The following is a 26,858-nucleotide window of genomic DNA, read 5'->3' as shown; positions in this document are numbered from 1 at the left end:
ATTTTTTGAATGAAGCATTATTCATAAACAGAATAATAAACCAACTGTTATCGCTAATGTAAATAAAAACAGCATTTTTCACTGTATGTTTCTTTGTATGATATTCTGTAGTAGATAACATGATTTACTTGTTTCTCAGTGTCATTTTTGTACTTATGAGAAAAGTGGCGGATTATTCTATTCCGATAAAAAAATTTCATTTAAGAAAGTTTTGTGCAAAGTTTCGTTTGTGTTCGCTAGTAATTTTATAGTTCTGATTTTAATGAATAATATATTTTCCTGTTTCCATGACATATATTGGTAAGAATTATTGAAAACATTGTAAAACATACTCTTTTATAACTTTTTTTTTTTGAAGTAACGCATTATTTTCTTTGAAACCTATTTTTTTTTGTAATTTCATTTTGTATAATTAAATTGATTCAGTTAATTTAGTTTATATTTTCTTTTCTCTAAAAGTTATTAAATTATATAATTTATTCCTCAAGAAACTCTTTTTAAAAATCAAAATTTAAAAATTTTTAATAATGAGAAAAATATGTTATTATGAATGAATTAAAATATTATATGCAAGAACTTTCTAGTTTTAGAAATCGCAAAAGCTTTCTATGTAAAGACCATTACAAAAAATGCTATTGATTTATTCAAATATGTTACACGTATAACCTCAAGTATCTAATTACATAAATAATTCAAATAGTACGTATCTTAATTATAATGCTGTACATTTATTTCATTAGTCTAAGCGAGCAACATATATTTCATATATTTTTTTTAATCTCATTGATCAAAATTTAAAATTTGAACAAAATTTTTTCCGTTAGTATATTTTTTTCCTTTTTGAAAGACAAAATGCGACACTTATTTATTGCCATAGCTTAGTCACGATATCTATGCACATACGTAATTGAAGGAAGGGCTTGGTACAAAATAATCATAAGCCACGCTGTTTCCATATATGTATTTTACAAGTTTCTGGAATATCCATTAGAAAACAGCAAAATACACAGCAACAAATTATTTACATGCATGGAAATCATGGTGTTTTTTTAGAAAACGTGATTCATAATTAAAGGGCTTTGTGCAATTTAGTGATAAGTGACGCTGTTTCCAAAGGTGATATTTTCACAACAAACTATTTCTCGGTAATGTTTCCTTATAGGTGTTTCGCAAGTTTTTCGGAAATTTCACTAGAAAACAACACAATACCGAGTAACATATTATTTGTGATGAGAATTTTATTGCAAAAATGAAAATGACAATTTTTCAATATATCGCCGATAAATGAAGATTCATTTAGCAACTTTTTAAATATTTTACTTTTGCACTTCTATGGTAATAGCGGAAATGCAGCATCAGCTTGGACTTCTTCGCTCATGAAAACTTTTAACTTACACTTTTTTACAATATTTAGGCATAAATTAGGAAGTAATTAAGAGTCTCGATAATTCAAGGAGGAAGGACCAAGTCCACCTCGTACTTTTGAAAACTCAAACTACTTTAATTTAAACTTTAATAAATGTTTTAAAAAATGGAAACAAAGCAATTTTTAAATTTCAGTATTAATTAAAAAATTATACATTATATTTTACTTTATAACTGTCATTGAACAGCCAACCCATTTTTTTGGGGGGGGTTTATGACTACTATATCCATACCCATGTAATTTTGAACCCAATTCAGAAGACAAGGGAACTCCTGAATCAAGTATTGCGATAAATTTGTCTTCATGGAAGACTTTTTGATGCAATGAACCCGCATTTGCGTTACATGGAGAAGAAAACCACAAAAATATCCCACTGTTAGCAAGACGGCAAGGAGACTCTAACCCATGATCCGTCTGAAGGATATTTTACGCCAGTACTGTACTCGGCGTGGGGCGGGTGCGGAATTCGTATCGACAAGCCATCTATGGGATTCGAACCCGGTTCACCTCATAGAAAGGCGAACGGTCTACCCCATGAGCCACAACGGCTCAATACATTATATTTTATTTTATAACCGTCGTTGAGCAGCCGACCACCCGAATTCAAGTGTACTACTTAAAATATTCAACGCCGTAGCCTTATAATTTTTTACCCAATCTAGAAGACAAGGAAACTCCTGGATTAGTATCCACAGAGGCGTTGATTTATTATGGTATTTTAGAGGATTTTGTGACCCTGACATATTTAACGTGCACCAGACACCATTTAGTACACGGGTATTCTTCGGCCAGCTGCATTTTAATTCGCGTTCTCACGAATACGAGTCCAACGTCCTACAAACTGGGCCATCCCAGTCATATATTTTATTTTATTTTTTAACCGTCCTTGAACAGCCAACCCAATTTTGAGTTTGCGACTATTAATGTTCAACTCCGTAGCCTTGTAATTTTGGAATTCCTGTATCAAGAACTGGGAGATATTTGCCTTCGTGGAGAGTTTTTTTTATGGAAACCCACATTTGCGTTACATGGAGAGGAAAATCACGAAAACCTCCCACGGATAGCCTACAGCAGGGAGACTCCAACCCATGATTCGTTTATCACTGAGTACATTTATGTCAGCACTGTGGTCGGTGCGAGCCGGGTGCGGACTTCGTATTCGTATATTCTATTTAAAGAAAATTTACTCTAACCTTGTTTGGCCTATCGCCTCCCTCTAGATTTTGATTGTCAATTATGCACCTCCCCCCCCCACCCCTAAATGTTGACCACCATCTATCGCCATTCTCTTTTTTTAATTTAAAAAACATGAGCTGTCCCGATTAAGCATCGATAATACTGAATAGAAAATAAAATAAAATAACAATGTAATTTTTTTGCAATTTTATCCTTTACTTTTTCAAAAAGAACAGGTATTTGAAGAAAAAAATTAAAACACGAGAGCATATTAATTTATTTTTTAATGGAATCTGTGAAAATTGGAAAGGTTGATAATTAAAATTTAAAGTCTATATTGTTTATCTCCATATTGACTGCCTCGTGCTTTCAGTTAAAGCTGTTTGTCAGAGGTCAAGCAAATGTTCCACCTACAGTCCATGGCAAAATTATTAGCTTCTATATAAAATCTTAATTATGAAGTGATACTATACAGCTTTATTGTTTTTTAAAGTAGCTGAAAACCAATTTACACTTATTTATGTTTGTGTATCAATTGGTTAATATTGTAATACAATGCACAAAAAATAAATACAAATAGGAAGTACATAAAAAATCTCTTAAATAAAAACCCAGCACATATATGTTTAAATATGAAAGTATTGCATATAAACTCGTGCAAAACATGTAATTATTAAAAAACCACAGTGCGTCTGATAATTTGGTCTAATTATTATAATTTACTAATATAATACCTGATGCAATAAATATTCCATATTTATATAATATATCGTCAAATTTATATTATATATCCTCTAATTTAACCAATTGATACACTAACGTAAACAAATGCAAGCCGTTTTCAGTCACATAAAAACAATAAAGCTGTATAGTATCACCTGATAATTAAGATTTAACATAAAATCTTATAGTGCATCTAATAATTTGGTCAGGGGCTGTATCTCTTAATTTCGAGAAGATCTGGATGATACTATACAGCTACATACAGCTACATAATCTCTGTTTAACCTGTAGTATGATGAGAAAGTTCAAATAAACTTTATTTTTTTTTATTTACTTATTTATTTATTTATTTTACTATTGATTCTTTGTCAGAATTATGAACGTTCAGTTTTGCATGCGTTTTCAATTTCGATATTGGCTATAAGACTTAGAAAAAGTGTATGTAAGAAGCATTTATCCACAATATGTTCAACGTTTTACTAAAAATGTCAATGAGAGATTTTATTTGTTTATCAAAATTTTATGAACATGAATATCAGTGGGTGATTTTAAATCAAGCGTTAACGAGTCTCAAAATTTAATTTTAAAACCGCAGGAATATGAATCTCGATCTCTGATTTCGAAATCGCGCGAATTCGAATCTCGGTATTTGATTTTAAAATCGCGTAAAAATAAATTTCAATATTTGACTTTAAAATTGCGTGAATGCGAATTCCGTTGCATAATTTTTAAGTCGCTTGAACTCGAATCATAATGTTGGCTCTTTTACGCGATATATAACATAATATTGTGAAAATACGAAACACGATGTCTGATTTTAAATCATGTGAAAGTAATTTTTTAAATCGCATTTGCATTGTTAGAATAGAGCTTGAAAACAATTAATTTTTTTTCTCGGAAATTTGAAAACAATGAACTTTCTTGGAAAAGGTAGATTTTTCTTTATAATTAAATTGAAAGAAAAGGGGAAGACACTCAACCAGCATGCCTGTAAGTCAAATGTAGATAAGTCGCGGGAAAAGTGTGGCTGTGCGGAGTAGAGAAATTCTCATATCAATCTCTGTCAAAGCGATCTGCGCGTAGGCAGTGCTGAAGCTGGTAAAAAAAAAATTTGGGGGAACCATTTTTTTATAAGGTATATGTCATAGTTGACTGATTTTTGTTAGGCTGAAAAACGACCAGTTTAAATTACTTGGCCAGCTTTAATTAAAAAAAAAGCAGATATTCATTTAAAAAAAGGGAGGTTATTGACAATTTGCATTCTTTTTATCTTTGGTGTATTTGGTGAATTATTTTTATTTTTGGTGTAGCTAAAGACCTCACAATACGCGTAAAATAATGCGATTAAAAATGCTAAAACTTTGATTTCAAATTTTTTTTAAAATTTGAAATTGTGAGGATTTTTTATTTATTTTCCCAAGTAAATTGAAGATATAAAAAAGAATCCTTATAACTATGCATTATCTTTTTAAGTTTCAAAGAAATTACAAAGTCTATCATATTTAGAATGTCTGCATGCAGAGAAGAATCTTTCTCAGTGAATTTCGTCGGAATAAAGTCGGCAGTTTTGAGTATATAACAAATTTTTTCTAATAAAAACAAGTGAAAAATCTTGTCTTTTACTTCACTACTATAAAATTTTAGTTAAAATACTTTTTTAAAAAATGATTTTAGACAACGTTGGCTATAGCTGTATTATTCTTAAAAAGCGTTTTTCTCAGTTTCGCGTTTTAAAGAAAAACAGAGGTAAAATTCAAATATCGTTTGACTGGTTTTAGAAAGTTTTATAGTTAAAAAATATACTCATGTATTTCTGCTCTCTTTCTAAGAACTACAGTTTGGACACTGAATTTTTAAACTTAATACAGACCAGGGAAGTGTGTTATGTAACGAAATAACGTTGAATGCGAAATATTTTTTTGAATAAAATTAATTCGTATTTTAGTTATACTAAGTGTTCATTAATGGCCACCCTTAATACGTACTCTTCAAATCCTCACCAAAAAGTATACACATCAATAGTCTCAAATTAATATTTAAGTGACGAAAAAAACACAAACGCTATCCTAGTTTAACTAATCACAATTGAGGAAATTGAGAGGAGTTGAAAAATGACAATTAAAAACACCTCCAAGTTTCATTAGACATTCAAGCTGGTTTTGATATTTTCAGTCCTACCGTCCTTATTAGTTTTTCTCCGGATTTCGATAGTATTTTTTGTTTCTTCTATTTTTAAATATTAATTAATGGCACCGATGATAAGGGAAATCACTCAAACTTTGTGAAATTTGAAGGACAAGAAAGAAAAACTTTTTACGCTAGGTATCATTGTAACCGGAGCTAGTTGATTGAATACAAATTTTTTCACAAAAAGTTTGTTTTTTTATTCATCCCACGTGGCCACGTGAGATGACAACCTTGAGTAAATTTTAAATAACGTGTGTAAATTATGCATCTCACCACGTAAGATGTGATGAAAAATTTAAATGCTTTATTTTGACCAACGCTAGTCGATTGAATACGATTCTTTTTACAAAAAGTTTGTTTTTTTATTCATCCCACGTGGCCACGTGAAATGACAACCTTGAGTAAATTTTAAATAACGTGTGTAAATTATGCATCTCACCACGTAAGATGTGATGAAAAATTTAAATGCTTTATTTTGACCAACGCTAGTCGATTGAATACGATTCTTTTTACAAAAAGTTTGTTTTTTTATTCATCCCACGTGGCCACGTGAAATGACAACCTTGAGTAAATTTTAAATAACGTGTGTAAATTGTGCATCTCACCACGTAAGATGTGATGAAAAATTTAAATGCTTTATTTTGACCAACGCTAGTCGATTGAATACGATTCTTTTTACAAAAAGTTTGTTTTTTTATTCATCCCACGTGGCCACGTGAAATGACAACCTTGAGTAAATTTTAAATAACGTGTGTAAATTGTGCATCTCACCACATAAGATGTGATGAAAAATTTAAATGCTTTATTTTGACCAACGCTAGTCGATTGAATACGATTCTTTTTACAAAAAGTTTGTTTTTTTATTCATCCCACGTGGCCACGTGAGATGACAACCTTGAGTAAATTTTAAATAACGTGTGTAAATTATGCATCTCACCATCTAAGATGAGATGAAAAATTTGAATGCTTTATTTTGACGAACGCTAGACGACTGAATACTATTTTTTTTGCCTAAAGTTTTCTTTTTCATTCCACGTGCTTAGGTGAGATGACAAACGTGAGTAAATTTTAACTAACGCGTGTAAATTTCGCATCTCACTACGTGAGGTGAGATGTAAAATTTAAATGTTTTTTTTTTTATTTCATCAAAATATAAATCGAAACATTTTAGTGAATAAATCTATTTCTAGTGTGTATTAAAATTCATACTAAATTTCAGTTTTTTGTAACACGAGGCTCATTTTATTTTTGTTAAAATGGAAGAAAATATTATTGAACAAATAAAAACATATGTAAATTTAAAATTTCTATGAAATCAAACCAAATATTTTAAGCCTACTCTTTCAAAAATGAGTGAATAATTAAGTTTTTAGAATTTATTATAGTTTTCTTACTGAATCTTAAATATGCTAATATTTTGACATAAAATATTTCTGCTTATTTATAATCTTTCATACCCTTTAATGTATTTCACGTAATTCCTTCCTTATCTTGTTTAGTTAGACTTTCAAGAATTTAAGATAAAGGAAATAAAATAATCAAAAATATCTCTACGAAAAGATGTCACTGATAAATCAATAATTTATAACCAATTGTGTTTTATTTGAATAAAATTCTTTTCGAAATAGATATGTGATATACATCATATTTACATTGATATAAACTATAAACTGAAACTATAAACTAAATTCTTCTTCAAGAGCCAGTTTCTTAAAAGTCAGGCAGGATTGGATACGTGACATGTATGATTTTCTTGAAATCTTTAGGATATGTTCTTTATGTAAAACTATTAAACACGAGTTTTTTTTCCTCTAAAAATCATCGAAAATTTTGAGAAAAACACATTAATTTACAAGTAGAAGTTTTCTTTTTTTGTGAATCGAGTGAATCACGACATTGACATTTGTTTTATGTTCTAATTTCACAACAAAATATTTTGAATCAAATTACGGTGAAAATTACCGGCACTATGGGTGTCAGTATTTTTTACTGTAAAAATCACTTCAACAAAGAAAAAAAATCAGATATAGCGTAACTTTTAGACAGTGATAATTAGTGTGAAATCACGGAATTTCTGCAAATAAATAAATATTACAGCAAAAATTACGACATAACATTTTACGGTTAAATAGATTTCACGGATACTGCAGTCAGGGTGCCAGTAATTTGATTCGGAATGTTTTATAGTGTACGTTCACACTAACTATTAAGAAAAAAATGCTTTCAGTGGACCTTTGCGCCGAAGGTCAATGATCATTCTAAAACTTTCAAAAGAAAAAAAAAAAAGAAAAAAAAAAGCTACTTTTGTTGCATTCAAAATATACTAGTATCAACAGTGAACCTCTAAGGTTTATATTTCTGTGAATACATACTAATGAGTAGTATCTAAGAATTAAACACATGTTTAGTGCATATTTGGGGTCACCTTAAAGTAGCAAGAAACATAATTTTTTTATGATTTTCAAAGTCATTAACTTCCCTCGCTAATACTAAACAAGTATGAAATTGGCTGAAAAGGAAGCCTTATGTATAGCAGAAACAAAATCAATTCACACACCTATGGTAACTGATTCAATTTATCTTATAATATGGCTTGCGGCATTGATCTTTATTTTATGTTCTACTACGTTCACACACACTAACAAATGAGACAAAAATACTTTCAGTAGACTTTTGCATTGAAAATCAAAGGTCATTTTAAAATCTTCGAGAAAAGGCTATTTTTTTCTTCTTGGATTTTGACTGTTAAAATCTATTAGTACAAACAGGGAATCACAGAGGTACATATTTCTGTGAATACATACTAAAGAGTAGTATCTAAAATTATAAACATAAGCGTGGTGCATATGGGGCATCCCTTAGAAATTAACCTTAGAGTAGCAAGAAAATGAAATTTTGCGCAACTTTCAAGGTCATTTACTGCCTTTTCTAAAACTAAACAATTATGAAATTTGCAGGAAAAGAAGTCTTAAATACAACAGGAACAGCATCAATTCACAGATTTATGGTTACTGATTCAACTATTTTATAATATGGCACTCAAGTTTGAAACTTGTATCTGAGTAATTGAATACCGAAATAGTTATGAGAATGCTGTAAATTGTTTTGAAAGTAGTTTCTATATTGAGACTGCAGCTCACGTCGTTAGCTTTATATGTTCATATTGGACCTAAATCACATTTTTTAAAAACAATTTACAGCTTTCCCATACCTTTTTCCGTTTTCAATTACTCAGGTACGGGTCTCAAACTTGAGTGCCATATTATAAAAAAGTTGAATCAGTAACCATAAATCTGTGAATTGATGTTGTTCCTGTTGTATTCTTCTTTTCCTGCGAATTTCATAATTGTTCAGTTTCAGAAAAGGCAGTAAATGACCTTGAAAGTTGTGCAAAATTTCATTTTCTTGCTACTCTAACGTTAATTTCTAAGGGATGCCCCATATGCACCACACTTATGTTTACATTTTTAGATACTACTCTTTAGTATGTATTCACAGAAATATGTACCTTTGTGATTCCCTGTTTGTACTAGTAGATTTTAAGAAGTCAAAATCCAAAAAAAAAAATAAAAAAAAATAGCTTTTTCTCGAAGATTTTAAAATGACCTTTGATTTTCAATGCAAAAGTCCACTGAAAGTATTTTTGTCTCAATTGTTAGTGTGTGTGAACGTAGTAGAACATAAAATAAAGATCAATGCCGCAAAATATATTGGCACTTGTAAGTCGATGTGCTTTTCTTAAAATTCTAGAAATTCTTCAATTTCGACCCTCTAAAGCTTTGAGATAAATTTTTTTCCGCAAAAATAAAAAAAAGTATTTGTCTAATAGTTTTACATGAAGAATATATTCTGAAATTTTCAATAAAATAAAAAATGTCAAGTATCAAAACCTACCTGATTTTTTTTTAAAAAGGGAGCTTAAAAACATTGTTACAGATTAGGTTTCCGTACGGTTTAAATTCTGTAAAAAAGTACTTTTTTTTTATTAGTCAATTTCTCTGAAAATGGTAAAAGTGTGATTGACGATTTACTGCAGAAAATCCCTTTTCAAATCTTAATTTCTCCTTAAAAAAATATAATCTGTATTGTTCCGCTACAAAAATGAGTTTTTTTGCTAACATCGTGCTTTTTTTACGGTAGCATCTTATTTTCTCTTAAAAACTATGATCTGCTTTATTCAGCTACAGCTTTTGCTTACATATTTATTCGAATATTTTTTACAGTAGAATCTAATTACCTCGGAATAAAACTACAAACAATATTGTTAAACTATAAAAATTAGTTCTTTTACTAATATACTGTATTTATTTTTACTTCTTATGATAGCAAGTAATTTTCTGTAAAAAAAAAACTGTAATCTCTATTGTTCACTTACAAAAATGAGTTCTTTTACTTACGTATTTATTCTTATATATTTTTTTTTTTTACAGTAACATCTTGTTTTGTTTTCGCAAGATAAAGCCATTAACAGGAACCATTAGAAACAACAAGCCCATTTAATATCAGAATTAATGATGAATTTTCTACAGATGTCAAATTATAAGGCTGCTGCCTGGATGACCATTGCAGTTTCTATTGTTGGTTTTGCTATACTTATTGGAGGAGCAGTTTTGACTGGTCTAGCATACACAGAAGTGCGACCTAATTATGCAGATGAAAATTACAATCGATATATGGGTGCGAACTTGCAAAGAACTGTAGGTCCTATTATGCTAACTTTTGGTCTCTTATTAATGGTGGGAGCCTGTGTGTTTTTTGGATTCATTATGTTTGCTAGCCAACAACAGCGTTCATCTAAAAATTCTTCAAGGTCAAATGTTAAAAGAGAAGCTTATTAACTTGTTTATAGACATTATTTGTATGTTCCCTAATTTGAATGTTGAAAAATAGAATTAACATATTTGTTTTTCACTTGTGCAAACATTTTCATGATCCAAGCTTTTTGTACCGTTTTGTTTTTCTTAATGTGTCCTTTAAAATTTTCATTCATTTTTCTTAATCCTTTTTCCAGCACATGCTGACTCCTTTTGCAGCATTTAGTAATAGCGCTAAAATCACAATGCTACTTTTTTCCTCATTAGATTGAAATAATTTTAATTACAGGCTATTATTGTATGTAATTAACCCCTTCCTTCTCGTTCTCGTGAAAATGACGGGGTGAGTTTTCGCCCGCTATTTCTCGCTCCCGTGATATTGACGGGCTGGAGTGTTCAGTAGTAACGCGCCAATAAGAATAAAACTAATTCATTTCTTTTGCCCCGAAAACATTTTATTTCTCATTTTACACACCAGATAGCAGTGCCAAGATATTTTTTAAGGTAATTGTAGATAGTTAGTTTATTTTAAACTAGATTTCAGCATTAATCAAATGCGTAATACAAATACAAAAGCCAAAAAAATAGGCCTTTTTATGACCGTTTTCTTGAAAATTTTTACTGATCGTTAAAGGGTTAAAGACAAGTTGTCAGATAAATGTACTGATTTATACAACATTTTTGTAAAAAGTAGCTTTTCGAGAATAATGCAATTACGCAAATCAATTTAAATTACTTGTGCCTATGTCACTTTTGCTCGTAGATAAGAGAATAATTTTTTTTCTTAAATTTTGATTCCATACATCTTTTAAAACTTGAGAAAGTAGGAAAACCTAATTATTCAGACAAGAAGAAGCACAGTTTTTCATTTTCAAAACATACACCTAACAAATATTTGAATTTACAAAGCAGAACAATGATAATGATTTTATTAAAGGATAGTTTTAGCATGCTTTAATATTGTAATGATTCCGTTCTGGCAACTTTAATAAAATCGACTGACTTTAAAATTTAGTAATTTTATTAGATACGATCACTGTATTGAGTGTAGGGTTTAATCTCTGTAGTGCTTAATTGCTCGAAGCTTCATTTTAGTTAAGAGTTTTAGTTGAAGCTCCATGCAAGTTAAGAAAAGTTCATCGTGGTATAGGATTTAAGTAATCATCCGCGATTGCATAAAGTTCGTTTTATTTCATTATCAAATTATTCAAGTATGCTTTTAAAACAATATAAAAGATTTCAAAAGTTAAACACATCACACAGAATTTTAATTCGTGCTATCTTTTACGATATATATCATAGAATTATTAAAAAAAAAGTTACAGTTTCATAGACTTGCTGGAATCCTAGACTTGGCTATGTATTTCGATAAATAAGGAGAACATTCGTTCTTTAAAAAGAAATAACAATATGACCTTGCAAGGTCATTGGATTTGATTGAACCACTAAAAATAATGCGTATGCTGACATGCTCTTAACAAATCAAATACGAGAAGAAAATCGCCTGCAAGAAAGAAACAATATTAATTATTCTTTCATCAGTTGCTTTACATGCGAAGAGAAAGTATTATTTAAATATGATGCAACTCTCTCATTTTACCGCTGGTAAAAGACAACAGTTTTTATTCAATAAGTTTTGTTTTCCTCATTTCACATAGTTTAAAAAAAAAGCAAAAATATGGCTGTGCAACGTCGTTTCAAGAGTTGGCGATGTTGATATTCGTTTGCGTTGGGACCTTGGCATCCATTTGGTGTGCATTTAGACGCAAACAAGCTCTCCCCATAGGGATAATGGCTTTTTCTGAATTTGCAACAGAGTATAGTTAAGTTCAACACCTGATAATAACTGTCTTTAGCTTTTATTCTAAATTAAGAAATCAGGTTTTGCATCTCGTCTAAAATGAACTAAGTCTTTTTTTCTGTTAAGCGTCATTGTCGAATAAAACCAGGACTTAATTTGTCTGACTAACGTGTTTCTTTCTTAAATTTCTTAATCGAAATACGGTGTTTCCCATGGCAACAAAAATCCGAAGATTGTGTTAATCAAAGTTTTATTTCTGATTTCTGCTTTATTAAATTCATTATTAAAAGTTTCGAATATGTATATTAAATTCAATATTGGTTATCTTTCTTGAGTTCCCTGTATGATTCTCAGGATAGGAATGTTACTGAAATATTTATTAATGATATAAATAATTATTTCAGTTGGAAAAAATAGTACTTTTTTTTTATTATTTTTGCACTTACCCAGTTTTATTCTGTTAAAACTTGGTACTGGCATGCTTCCAAAAAATTATTAAGTTGTCCTCCAAAATGTAGTTTTTTTACATTAAATAATATTTGTTTGTGGAACTGAAGAGATTTGATTTATCATTTAAGCGAGAAATTAAGCAATTTTAATCACGTTTGGAAAAGAAAAGAGAAAACTTTAAGATCCGGTTTTGTCCAACTTTCTCCTGTATGAAACATAGACTATATGTGTGTAATAAATATTATACCACAGATAAATATAATATGACTGGAGAGCCGTGAGACAATTTTAAAACTGGTAAGAATCCTGCAAGTCTGAAAAGTTTGGGAATCTGTTCTGAGGTAGTCTTCCTGGTCTAAAATATTTTAAGATTTGTTTAATGTAGTTGTAAAAAATAAATGTAATGTACTTGAAAAAAATAAATGTAAAATGATTGTATTTTTCTTTATTTAGGCTTTCTGTATACATAGATATGATGAAAGATAATTATTTTTTTTTTACTTATACAAAACGAATGTTATTTATTATCTTAATTCTTGCATGCTTCTCGCTTTTATAATGCAATATTTTCCAAATAACATCTAAATAGCAGTAAATAATGAAATGAATTAAATAGAATAAAAACTTTATTTTCAAACTTAATAAAATAGATAAATGATTTTTGTGAATGGTGAAAAACAAATGTGAAATAAACAATAAATTATACAATATATACATAAAATTATATGTATTCAGACTTGACTTTGTAAGTTCGTTTCCAAATATCACACAAGCATACAGTTGAATGAAATCTGAAAAATATAGTGAGTGGTGTAGTCACGTGAGTAATTATAGTCCAGGCCCAGAAGCCATAAAATTCCATCTGAACTGGGTTAGAATCAGCTCTTCTGGTCTCTAATGTGTTAATTGCCCACATAGCAAAATTGCACACTAAAAGAAATGTAACCATTTCTCTTCCTGGTTTACGATGTGCCTGATCACTGTTTCCTGCACATCTTTTTGAAGCATCGAGGATAAATATGGTTTGAAATGTGCCTTGTATAAGACATACTAACGCTGTAAGTAAAACCAAAATGGTATTCTGATCGATGGTAAAATGTCCTCCGATAACACTAAACATTGTAAATAGATATAAACCGCTCTGGGCTACTACCAGCAAGATGCTATCTAATTCCATTATTTGGTGAGGATTGTACTTCAATTCTCTCACTTGGACGAGAGCAATAACTACGGCTAAAGTTGTCAACAGATAAAGAGCTAACTCAGCTATATGAGCTTCTAAAATAGCTAAATATTTGTATTGAGGTTTGTTGATAAGGACAAAGAATATTATTAGACATATTATAGATAGTACAAGCACCATGATGCCTGTGAACAAACCTTTATTAGCCTTGGCACAATCAACTTGGTAGTAATGCCTTTGACGACTGCCATGAATCACAGCATGATTTAAGCTTGCAGTATCGGCATTAGTAGAAATTTGACGGAATTGGCCTATGTTCTTCCACATTACATATAGAATAGCAGCACAAATGAGACTGTATTCTATGGTACATGGAAAGAGGAAGGGACTCGCATTCTGTACAAGCTCTCCCATAATATTAAGACGTCTGCAACCATGGCTTATATAAATCCCATGCATATCAATTGTTCGTTTGTGTCGTTGATGAGCACCATGAGTTGTATTAACAATTTCTGAAAAGTCATCTGCTATTGGAGAAATATAGTCTTGCTCTGAAAAGAAAATTATATATGGTATTAGTACTTTTAATTAGCGGGTATAACTCGTTATTAAAAAGTATTAAGAGACATGTCAGATATTGTTTAAAATTTTTGATTTGAGTTTTCTTGTACTTAACTTATGATGATTAAACCGGCCAGGTGACCGAGCGGTCAGCGTGCCTGACTGCGATCCTTGTAAAAAATGAAGAAAAAAATTGCTAGTTACTCTGTAAAAAAATTCGCATCAAATTACGATAAAAAACACCGACACTAAGGATATCAGTACATTTTACTGTAAAATCCATTTGTTATAGCAACATTTTACGGATCAAAAAAATATCATGTACCGTAATTTTTATACAGCAATACAGTAAAATCACTGAAACATTGCAATTAAATAAATATTTCTGTAAAAATAAAGGTATAAAATTTTACTGTAAGAATAGATCTTACGGTAAAATGGATTTTACGGATGTTGCATTTGGAGTTTCAGTACTTTTTAGCGTAATTAATCTGGAATTTACAGTGAAGGTGTCGCAAAACAATATTAAAAATAGAAACGAGGACGTTTTATACTTCACGACGCTTATATAATTTCTTGTGACTCCAACCAGGCATAATGAATTTCCCTTTTTTGTAAGAAATTGAAAATTATATATTAAGGGTGATCATTATGATACACTTTGCATTAGATGAGATGAAACCAGATGTACATTCTTAAACGCAACGGTTAATCATTGAACTATAATATCGGTACTTTGAAACATATTATAGTACAAGTTTACTATAACCTAAAAAAGATTTTAAATGGAATAATTTGTTCTTTTAAAAGAAATGAAAAACTTGAGAACAATAACTTAAATACATATGTAATCCTTTGCTGAACATTAACTTTCTTTTAATTTTAAAATATAAGCATTTTTTATTATTTTAGAATAAAAATATAGTATTTTATTGCAAAGTTAAAAGCAATTTTTCTATTAAAGCTGAGTGAATGAAAAATATATTTAGATTAAAGTAATCATTTGCTGCAAACATTGCTCTTAGATTACAGACTAAAAGAAATTTGCGCCATATTTGGGAAAGGGGAGGGGAACTACTGTATAACTATCGATAATTTTTAAACTATTTCGAAATCGACAAAAAAATTTCACAAGTTATTTTCCAGCTTTAAGGTCTACCACTATACAAAATTTCAGCTCAACTAGCTCGTGACAATTTAAATAATTTGACAACTTTGACAAGGTGACAATTGGATACAATCTTTCTTGAGAGTTCTGTCTAGCTTTTCAATGCACGTATTTTCATCTGATAACTCAAACAGAATGCATACTGATTAATCTAGAAGTTACCATCGAGCTAATAAATTCACATTATGGTACTTCAGTTTTCAATTTTTCCAACTTTTTTTCGTAAACTTGAAAATACCACTTGTCTCGCTTATACTTCATAAAAATCACAGTTATATGATACAGGTATATTGAAAAGATCAAAATTTTAATTATTATATTATCTTTAAAATGGTTTCATCTTTTTATAAAATAACAAAAATAAATGGTAAATTGCATGATTTGTTCGTAATAATAAGAGGGTTTGAGTACATGGTATATAAGGAGCTATGCTTGATTTATCATAAGGCTTGAGAGGTCTAGGACCCCCACATTTTTCAGGGCCCTTTGAATGTTACAAATAATTTTCTTTTGTGTTTTTCTTTAAGAATTGTGTATTAAAATTATGAGTTAACAGAAATTGAAATAAATAAAAGCTCAAATTTACTAATATATCACAATTTACTTATGTTCTAAGTAATTTAAAGTAACACTTCATAATTAAACATGTAAATTTGGTTTAAAGTAAAGACTTGGGGGCTCACTGACTAGGGCCCCCGTATTTTTAGATCAGGTTCTAGTAAGGAAGTTTTCTTACAGAAGTTAACGAGTAGTTATGATTTCTCATATACTATTTCTTACAGCTATTTCATCTTATAGTTCAGACCAAAATATATCTTGTAGACATATTTAATGAAATAAATGTATCTATGCTATATTATAGTTCTGGGCAATTCCATATGTGACGGAATGACATTTTGACTTGCAAAATAACAATTAATTGAAGTTTCTATGTATCTAATTTCAAATAAAATATTTTTTTTCTCATGCATATCATTATTATTGGCATAATGCGCTTCATAAACTAAAAAAACAGGATTTTCTATCTTTTTTACTTTTAATTTTACGAACTTTTTATTTGCGTGACGGAATGACATTTTGGCAACCAAGCTTTTGGCATGCCGCTTAGAACTGGTAGTTTCTGCGAATTTTGCAGCTATTATTTTTCTGAACTATTTTATACTTTTAGTATAATGTATAAGCAATGTAAAATGTGAATTTGGAAAATTTACCTCAGGTTGGCTAGCAGTTATTAACATCTATTTGCTGTGACGGAATGACCGTGACGGAATGACAAAAAGTTTAGTAGAAGAAAGCCTTCATTTAAAAAATGTTTTATTAATATGTAAATGATAAACAGAATGCAACAGATAAACAGGATTAATATTTATGTAAGAATTAGTAAAAATTTCAACAGTTTGAAAATTAGGTTGTCTCTGAAGAGGTTTTATATCTAACTTGCCAATGTCACATCTTATCTTCGTTCTCAGGAAATTTATGCATTATTAAGACATGTGACGGAATGACGTAAAAGAAGTTACTTTTATTTTTTATATTAAACTTAAAATGTTTAAATTTTGTTCTATATGCATATTTTTATCAAAATATTGCAAAGGAAAGATACATTTCTTTTATTTTATAAGTATTTTTCAAGAAAACAATTTGAGCACAAATGTGAACAATTCACTTGTCAACCATGTGATTACTTTAGAATACTGCCAGATTCAAAAAATTTAAAATTATCAAAAATGAAACGGCAATATGTAGACTTTGGCTATTTTTGAACATATTTTTAAAATTAAAATATGCAATTCATGAAAAAAAAAATTTCACTTAAAAGTTGACACTTCCATGGAATTGCCCTTCTATATTAAAGTATATTTTAATATAAAATATTATTAAAGTGAAGAAAAAAGTTAGAAAAAAAGCCTGAGAGCATATTTACCTAAATGAATATTTTCAGTTTGTTGCGCTTCTAAAACAAAAGCTGGTATGAGATTTGTAGAATTCGGGGTAATTAAGGTTAAAATCTCATGCTTAGTCTCTTGTACAAGTACATGTAGCCAAACACACAAGTTAGTTGCAATCATATGCATCAATCCAAATCTTGCTAATGTTCGATATTTGCTGATAGCCATCTGTAAAATTAATTAAATTCTTTAAATACATTGAGTCGAAATTTTTCTTACGAATATCTTCTCATAATATCTTCTTAATAATAATTTATAATAAATATCTTTTAAACACATAGCATAAGGGAAAATTTTCCAAAAAATATAATTCGGTTGCTATAGATTAAGTTCAAAGATGCGAGTTCAAAGAAGTGGCGAAGTTTTATCAAAGTTGGTGCATATTTATCGCTATAGCTACTACTTCAATATTTGTTTCTTTTTTCTTCTGAGTAATTGTAGTACAGAATACATATTATCTCAATCATTTTTCACAATCATTTATATTTGTAATGAAAAGGAATTATTTCTTTGAAAAAGAGCGAGAAAATGAAATAGTTTTCCAAGCACTTTCTTAAATTTTGCACATTCAACACTTGATATTTTCTAAAACGTATTTTTACGTGCTCCCCATACAATGCGTTAAAAAGAATCTTATTAAAAAAATAAAAATATTGAATATTAAAATAGTATTAAATTCTTAAATACTTATCGTTGCAATTAACAATAGCTCTAAAACCTTAAAAAATAGCATTTATACACTTTCTAAGTTTGGATACTAAGAAAATTATGCTATAAATACTTGAAAATTTATCAAAATTTTAAAGGTTTCCTTGTGCTTTCAGGATTGAGATTGTTCATAAATGGTTTTCACCCTTTTCCTCGTATTTGTAAGGGAGTATCACACTTCATATCTCTCCCTAGTTACGTGTCACGTGATATTTCATACGCATATACTTCCAGCTCAGAGCTCAGTAACACTAGATGATCATAAATAAAATTTTATTTTTAAACTTCAACAATTTATTTTAATAACATTTGTGGGCTGACAATAATGATTCTTTGTGGCAATTTGCCTAAAAATGAAAAATAGAAACATAATTAATATTCAATAGTAATGAAATACTTCGATAAACGTCGCTCTTAATTATCATGCGCAGCTGACCAATGAATAACAATATCAACCCGGCAATATTGTTTCTTCACAGTCTCAGAATTTTCTTTGAAAATGCAATTTTGAAGTAAGATTTCATGGAGAAAAAATTTAGGTAAAATTAAATGGTAGTGGCGTTTCTCTAATTCTGGTGAATAAAACCAAAATATACGGTATTTAAACCATGAATTTGGTAATTTTTTCTATCTTATGGTAACGGTTAACCGGAAATTCTGAATTTATAATTATAGTACTTTTTACCACACTTATATTAAAAAATACAAAGCTGAAAAGTTTGAATTGTTTTTATGCCGTGCTCTAAGGTATCATGATAAAATTACCAAATTTTATCACATATTATAAAGCTCTCTTTTATTGTTAATTTTACCAAAATCATTATTAAAGCACTTCGGTAAAAATTTTACCGAGCTTTTAGGTGTTTCCATAGAACCAGAGAAATGGTCAAATTTACTAGATTCTGGTAGTTGTACTTTTTTTTCCATCAGTGTTACTTTAATCGGTATCAATGATTTTAGGTATAAAATAAATTTGCAGAGGAAAGGAGTGTTTTTATTTTTTAAACATTAACATGAGATGGAAATAATATGAAAATAAATAATATAAAAATAATTAATGCGCTTGATTTTAGATGTCTTTTTTTTTGGTAATGTCACGTGTCACTCTTTTTGTTACCTTCTTCTTCCACTAAGTCTCACAATTTCATGAAACCCCTCTCTCCTCTCGAAGCTTGAAGAGATTAAGGGGACGCTATATTGGCTATACAGTGGGAGAAATTTTTGATGGTAAATTCTGTTTCATCCTCATTAATATTTAAAAAAATTTTATTTACAGAAATGTGAGTAGGGGAGAGTGGGGTCAATTGTAACAGGGTACGATTGTAACAGAGCAAAAATTTCGAGTGTCGGGTTCTAGATTTGGTTCCTAGATGGTGCACAAGGTGTATTTAACAAATCTACATGTACACCCCTGATGGCAACCATTTTTATGTACTTTTGAAAGAGTTACATCACAAAAGATATTTTCACGTCACGCAAGTACTTTTTTTGGTATTAGAATATTTTATTGTAACAAAGTAATTTTGTTTAAACAAATAAAAATTAGTAACCGAATATGTAAGTGGACACCTTAATTAACATTTCAATAAAAAAAAGATTAGTTTTGCTAATTAACTAGCATTGTTTTTAACAAATAAAGCTGAAATGGCGTCGTGGGGACAATTGTAACAATAAGTAAAGGGACGATTGTAACAGCTGAAAATAAATAATCTTATGCTTACAAACCATTACTTAACTCTTTAAGAACCACCAATAGTTTCCTATAGCATTTATATTATGCTGCATGTGCATTATTTTATTTGTCACCTTTCACAGCATAAATTAAAATTTTTAACCCCTTAAAGTTAAAAGTTTGACCCTTTAGGTCTCTGCTCATTATTATTTTTACTCCTAAAATATCACTACTATTTTGATCAATAAAAAAATATATCACAACTATGATAATATGTATAATTAACTATGTTTTAGTTGAATTTATGAACTGTTACAATTGACCCCGTAAGTGGGGACAATTGTAACAAGTGCACGACTGTCAAAAATTGTTAATAACTAATATAATAATATTTAAAATCAGGTATTTAATTTTTTTTCTAGTAGAGGATAGTCTACTTTACTCGTCTGTCAATTAATACTAATAATATATTGGATTTTTTGTTAGTTAAAAATGGTTAAGTAAAAAATGTTACAATTGACACCACTCTCCCCTACAGATAAACTTTGAGTAAACCATACAGATTGAAATGCTGAAAAATTGCTTTAAAAATATCGAAATGTGCAGTGTCCAGTTGTCTGAAGACTCATCTTTAGATATGTCTTTTTAACTTCAATTTAATCAGTTTTGAAAATTCAAATCTGCAGAATAGATTTCGATATCTGATTCGATAGATTTTGGTAACTACCGAGAAAGAAGAAAAAACACGCACCAACGGTAATAAATAATAAAAAAAGGAGACGCCTCTCACTTGCTTGACAACTAACCTAAACCAATCAAACAGTTAAAAGATTGAATACACCCCCCTCTGTTCTAAACTGTAAAATCAGATGAAAGATATGTGTTTAAAGTTGCAGGTAGTTTGTGTCTTCACTTTTCGAAAATAAAAAAAATTGAATTTTTATTTTCTATTTATCATTAAAAGCAACACTGACTGTAAGTAATCTTTTTCTTAATATTTAAATTAATGTATTGAGTCATATTTATGTCTAATTCGTTTGCATCCGCCAGATTTGTTAAAATTTATTACTATTAACTCCTCTCTTAAAATCTAGTAAATAAAAAATTATATTTTGTAATTTTTAAATGTAGCTATTTTTAGTTTTAATCAATAAAATTTTTTCTCAGTGATGATACTTTTTAATATTTATTTCATGACAAAAAAATTTTTTAATTTTACGCTATTGTTTTTGTAATTTAATTTGTAGATTTGCATTTTGCAAAATGAAAAAAAGTTCTGTTGGTATCCTCTGCTACTAGTGCATCATGAATGTTGGGATTTTAATAATTAATTTAGTTTAAAAATCTTATTCTATCAAGCAATTATCTTTATGACAAATCATTTTTATATATGGGCATCAATAAATCAAAAATAAATATTATAATTAAATATTACCATTGGTGATTGTATTGTTATTAAAACTATATACGTAGTTATGAAAATAACAACTTATATTAAAATTTCAAATATTTCAATCTAAGCATAGATATTTTTTGAGAAAATAAAATAAAGAAATCTATCGTTAATTATTTGGCATTGGTACCCATTAATAATGCTAAGAAAAAGTTATTTTTGTTTCATTCATAAAAATCTAAATTTCGAGCTTTATCGCTAAAGATTTTTTTTTCTTTTTAGAATGTTTAAGAGGAAACGCTGCATCAAACGTTGATACTGGTTACCCTTACATTAAATCACAGAAATAAACTTCAAAATCTTTTTATCTTAAAGTTATGCCTTAAGTTCGTATATTCAAAATTTGATTTCTAGAGAACTATTTGACCGATTTTTTTCAATGCAACGAGAGTGCTGGATTAATTTTAATGCTTTTCTTTAGTTACTGTTTTATTAGCAATTGTCATAATTGGTTCTAATCACTCGTATTGAGCTTCTTAATTAATTTATAATATCGTGAGAATTTTATTTGATTTGATCAAAATACGTATAAAAAGAAACTTCCTAAATTTTTATTATTTTGTTGTAAGCAAAATATGATTTTTTTCTTCAAATAACACCTTTCTTTAGTGTAGTTTCTAAATAATGATTGGTATTTATTTCTAAATTGCGTTATTGCCCTTAAAAGAAAAGAAAAAAAAACTCAGAGCAACGATTTTCTAACCGTATTATGTTTGAAAAACTTAAAAATTGTAATACTCTTCATTATATCAGTTGAGTTGTCTTTACTATTATTTCATCTGATATAATAGTGAATGACATAAATTACTTTTATATATATTGTAGTATAATATAATATAATATAATATAATATAATATAATATAATATAATATAATATAATATAATATAATATAATATAATATAATATAATATAATATAATATAATATAATATAATATAATATAATATAATATAATAATATATAATATATTAGAATATATTTTGTTATTATAATATTATATATTTTTTAATGACTTTATATTTCGAATATACACATAAATAAAAGATTATTAAAATTAGAAATATTATAGCTTTTTGCAAATTTTTGATTATATATAATACAATCGTTTACTATATAGCCAAAATGATTTCATTCTTCAGATAATGATTACATTCTTCATTTTGCATTTCAAAAAAATGAAAAAATATTTTTTAAAGGGCACTGATTCGAGAATTGCCACTGGCATTGCTTCCCCTAAATACGTTTCAGCTGTTCTTTATGAATTACAGGGGTTGGACGAAATAATGGAAACACTTCTATACTAATACATTTTTTCATATTTCTCCTGAAATACTTAAAGAATAATTTTATACCTGCAGAAGTGTTTAGATCATACAATTTTTCTTACATATCAAGAAAACTTGTAGAGGCTTGAGGGACCAAAAATAAATTACAAACGGCTTTGAACACTCTATGCTGAAAAATGTAGCAATAAATCTAAAATTTGTAACAATTATTTTGGTTACTATATGCAATAATTGCGCAAAAATTTTGTAAGCTTAGCTCTTAAATATTTATGGAGATATGGGCAATTTTTTTAGAAGCTAGTGTTTCGTCTTACGTTTTTTTCCCTTCTTGATCTAGCTTTAAAATTATTCATTAAAATGAAACCAAAATTTTTAGAGCAATTTAAAATAAATTGGTTGAAAACTGTGCAATATATAAGTAAAGTAGTTCCTTCATACTGAGCATGCTCTTTTTTTTCTTCATTTTTTTCATAATTTTGTATTGAATCTTATTTGGCAACTAATGAAAAAAGTCTGATTGGAATGTCTTAAAAATTGAAAAAAAATTAGGCAGTTTTCTAATTAGATTTTGTACTTTTTAAAAGAAATCTCAAAATGATAAGAGGTTTTCTGTAAATATTATTTCGTATCATAAGACCAAATGATAATACATCACAATAAACGTTCATGCACCAAAATGTGATTATATAAGGAAAGAAAACATTCGAAAGTAAAGAAACTCTTATGGGGGATGATCCCCATCAATGCCAGTGTCATTTTTAATAAATCTTGTTCACTTGGTAAAACATCTAATCATTTTGAGCTTTCTTTTAAAAAATACAAAAACTACTTAGAAAATTACTTGAAACTTTTAAAATTATATAGATATTGAAATCGGACTTACTAGCAAAATAATTAGCTATGAAGGTAACAGCAATTTAATTCTCCACATCTTCAAAATAAATAATAACTTGATATAATAACTTGAACTTGCAATAATAACTTGAACTCTTTCCATTGAAATGAAATGAAATTAAGTTTTTTAAGTGAATTGATGACGCGCACAAGAAAAGAGCTGTATTAATCACTTACTTTTACCTGCATTATTTAGGAAAACCAATTCCCTCCTAAATCTTAACTTCGAAAAACATTGCTTTAATTTAGGTACATATTTCCCATTTCTTGAAAAGTGTTGTATTTAACGCGAGCTTAAAACTTCTTTAATCTTATTTTTTTAACATAACAGACATGACAAACATGTATAAAAAAAAAAGGTTGCTTGTTATTAAAAATTATTAGTTTTGAGCAAAACCACCTATTGATTATTCAATAAATCAATGTCTGATAAGGTGAATAAATCAATGTTGATGACCATCTAATTTTCATTATAAAAAGGTCATCATAAGCTGTTATTCCTCAAATCATTTACTGTGGCAACAGTTTGACCTGATGCACATAATTTTGGTCCAAGTTAAACAGGCCCAAGTTATATCCCGAGTATGGGTATTTTATTGTAAGCAGTTTTATTTACACCAAATGGATATTTTCTTGGGCTAAAATTTAAAAAAAAAAAAATACTGTGAGTGATTTGGTTGACCGTTGATCTTAAATTAGGATTTAATAGGCAAAATTTTCAACAAGCCTACTTTAAAATTTATTAGTCGCTTTAGCGACAACAGAACAAATCAAAACTTAAGAAATATTTTATGAGATTTATTTAGTTTTGAATACAGATAATCTGAGAAAGAAGAAAAGATTTATTGAAGTGTTCTTTTTTTATAAATACATTTTAATATTTTCTCTTTTTATCAACATTTAAATTTTAATTTCAGCAACTTGGAACATTTAATTATCTTCCGCCTGGACATTTGGGATATAAAAGAAACGGAAAAAAAGCACTTGATTAAAATTAAATAATATAAATAAAATTGCATTACAAAATATAAAAACAATTTTTCAACTCGTAATTTTAGATAATATTAACATCAAGATCTTTTTTAGGAAAATTGATAATGAAACAGAATTTTTACAGACATTACCCTTACGGTTTCTCCCTTTCCGTGAAAAATAAGGGAAAATATGATTTCTATAGTTTGTGTTGGAATTTTTAGGAAATTTGTATTCAATTAAATTAATTAAATTTCAGATGTTTGAATACAAAGAAAAATGCAAAATAGAAACTTACCCTTGAGTTGAGAAAGATGAAATACAACTGTATAAAAGTAAATGCCATTCTGCTACTTGGTGTTAATGCGTACAATATGTTGTAGCAATGAGAATTGGTTTCTAATTCAAAAAATTGACCAAATTCAAGCCCCGAGTATATCATGCTACCAATTCCAAAAGCTGAAAGGGAAACAAATAATATATTGATATAAGAAAAAGACAAAGAGCATTTATGCAGATAATGCATTCTGTATCTTTTTTTTTGTTTAATTCCAAGACATTTAAAAAAGAATAGAATCATTTTCAAATTTCTGAATTTAGTATATTGTTGTTTAGACATTCGTTATCTTAAGTCATTCTTCATAATAGAGTAGACATAACGTTTCGCAAATGCAGCGGAGGCCGCCATATTGCGTTGTCCCAAGGTCAGGGTAAAATGTTTTACGGATATCATAATTAAAGGAGTCTTTTTTAATTGTAATTATACAATTTTGAAGTTGATATGGTGCACTGCTCCTAAACTGTATGTCACATTACAATAAAAGTTCAAAGAAAATTCCGAAAATCACTCATTTACGAGAATATATTGGTCATTTTAAATGCTTGCTCTATTGACGTTAACTTTAATTACTGGAATAGAATCCCAAATAAAATTTTTAAGCAATCAAATCAATTTACTAAATGCTTTTAGTGAATGTTTTTAACAAATTTTTTTAGTAAATGTAGATGCATAGACATTATTATTTTAAAAATAATGCTTGTGAAATGTGTCTTTAATGTTTCCAACGTAAGCAAATGCCCCAGTCTTCTTTACCTCTCTTTTAATTGCAGATAAAGTTACAGTTAATTGAAAATAATGTCAGACTATTCCATTGAAGTAATAGTTTTATGCTTAATATATAGCACAGCTAATCTGAAATATAGTTTTAAGATTGTTTTATAGTAAAAATAAGACAATTTAATGTTGTCCCAGGATTTTTCCATTCTGTTACCACTATTAATGTTTTAAATTATTTCTATTAAGTCAGCAATCATAGGTTCCAGGAGTAGACGGATATTCTATTTTTAGATTTGATTCGAATTTTAGATTTTTAAGTACTCACATTTTTTTAAAAAGTATCTGCTGTTACGTAAGAACATAGAACATTAAAAAGGAATTTAATCTATTTCCCCTTTATTACTAACATAATTGTATTAAATTAATTTTTTTAATGTTCATTTAATTTTTGCATTAAATTAATTTTTCAATATTCATTTAGTTTTTGTATTAAATAAATTTTTTAAATATTCTTTCAATTTTTGTATTAAATTAATTTTTTAACTATTCATTTAATTTTTGATGGTAAGATCAAAAAATGCTTTTCAGCTTTGTCCAAACATTTTCTACTTCTTAGGAAACATATAAAAGTAAATTGAATTGCAGTTTCTTTTTACCCCTCTGTTATCCTTCCTTTTTTTTTTTTATCATGCTCAGGGTAACGGAGTGGAACTTAAAGTATGCTATTTAAAATATTTATCGATTATTATTTCACTTTTCTTAACCAGATATAATATAGGATATACATATTTTTTTTAAAATTAACTAATCATTAAAAAAATTATCTGGTATTGAAGACAATGATCTCAAGGTAACTTATCTTAAAAGCTTAGACAAAAACAAAAATAAATAAATAAGATGGAGAAAAAAAATAAGAACAAAAAATCTGGATCCTAGAAAATCACACTTCTTATATTATATTTATTATAGTTAATTCTTAAAATCCCAACCTTAAAGCTTAATGGTGGACGTGTATACTTTAAGTTCACAGTGAAGATTTACAAATTAAATGAAGCATTATAAAAGTGTTTTAAGTCAAAAATTAGGCTTATAGATATTTATTTTGTATTTGTATTATACATAATTATTTTGATTTAATATCATAAATATAAGAAATAAATTAATAATTTTTTTAATGTTTTTGATTTAATTAAAGCTTAATATTAAATAGAGATGATTAAATAAGATGATATTTTTAATGATTTCACAATTTGATGGAGTAATGGATAAATCTGTCCAAATCAGTAACTTCAATAAGCTTAAACTTTTTCTTTCTTTAAGCTTTCCTTTTTGCTATCATTTTTAACTATAGGTATACTTGCGAAAGGCAATGTTTTG

At 28.3% G+C, this 26,858-nt stretch overlaps 1 protein-coding gene and 1 long non-coding RNA gene across 6 annotated transcripts in view; one reads left to right on the top strand and one right to left on the bottom strand.

Annotated features, from left to right (window-relative positions):
* Positions 1 to 139: 139 nt before the first annotated feature.
* Positions 140 to 13,019, top strand: LOC139427014 (uncharacterized). The gene is made up of 3 exons (XR_011638133.2): positions 140 to 300; positions 9,943 to 10,628; positions 10,961 to 13,019. It is a non-coding gene; the product is annotated as an uncharacterized LOC139427014 (long non-coding RNA).
* A 166-nt stretch (positions 13,020 to 13,185) lies between these two features.
* Positions 13,186 to 26,858, bottom strand: part of LOC107438524 (proton channel OtopLc) — a 48,889-nt gene continuing 35,216 nt past the window's right edge. For all 5 annotated transcript variants that reach the window (XM_043040638.3, XM_087155073.1, XM_043040637.3 and 2 more), the window contains 3 exons: positions 24,723 to 24,883; positions 17,414 to 17,606; positions 13,186 to 14,311 (listed from right to left, as the gene is read on the bottom strand). In XM_043040638.3, coding sequence (XP_042896572.1) covers positions 13,299 to 14,311; positions 17,414 to 17,606; positions 24,723 to 24,883 — 1,367 coding nt within the window. In that variant the 3' untranslated portion in view covers positions 13,186 to 13,298. The remainder of the gene's footprint in view (positions 14,312 to 17,413; positions 17,607 to 24,722; positions 24,884 to 26,858) is intronic.

Source organism: Parasteatoda tepidariorum, chromosome 11 (assembly GCF_982258835.1).
Source record: "Parasteatoda tepidariorum strain Cologne lab strain chromosome 11, Ptep-v5.0, whole genome shotgun sequence".
Lineage (NCBI taxonomy): Eukaryota > Metazoa > Arthropoda > Arachnida > Araneae > Theridiidae > Parasteatoda > Parasteatoda tepidariorum.
Note: the sequence above shows the minus strand (reverse complement) of the source record. Positions and strands in the feature narration are given on the sequence as shown.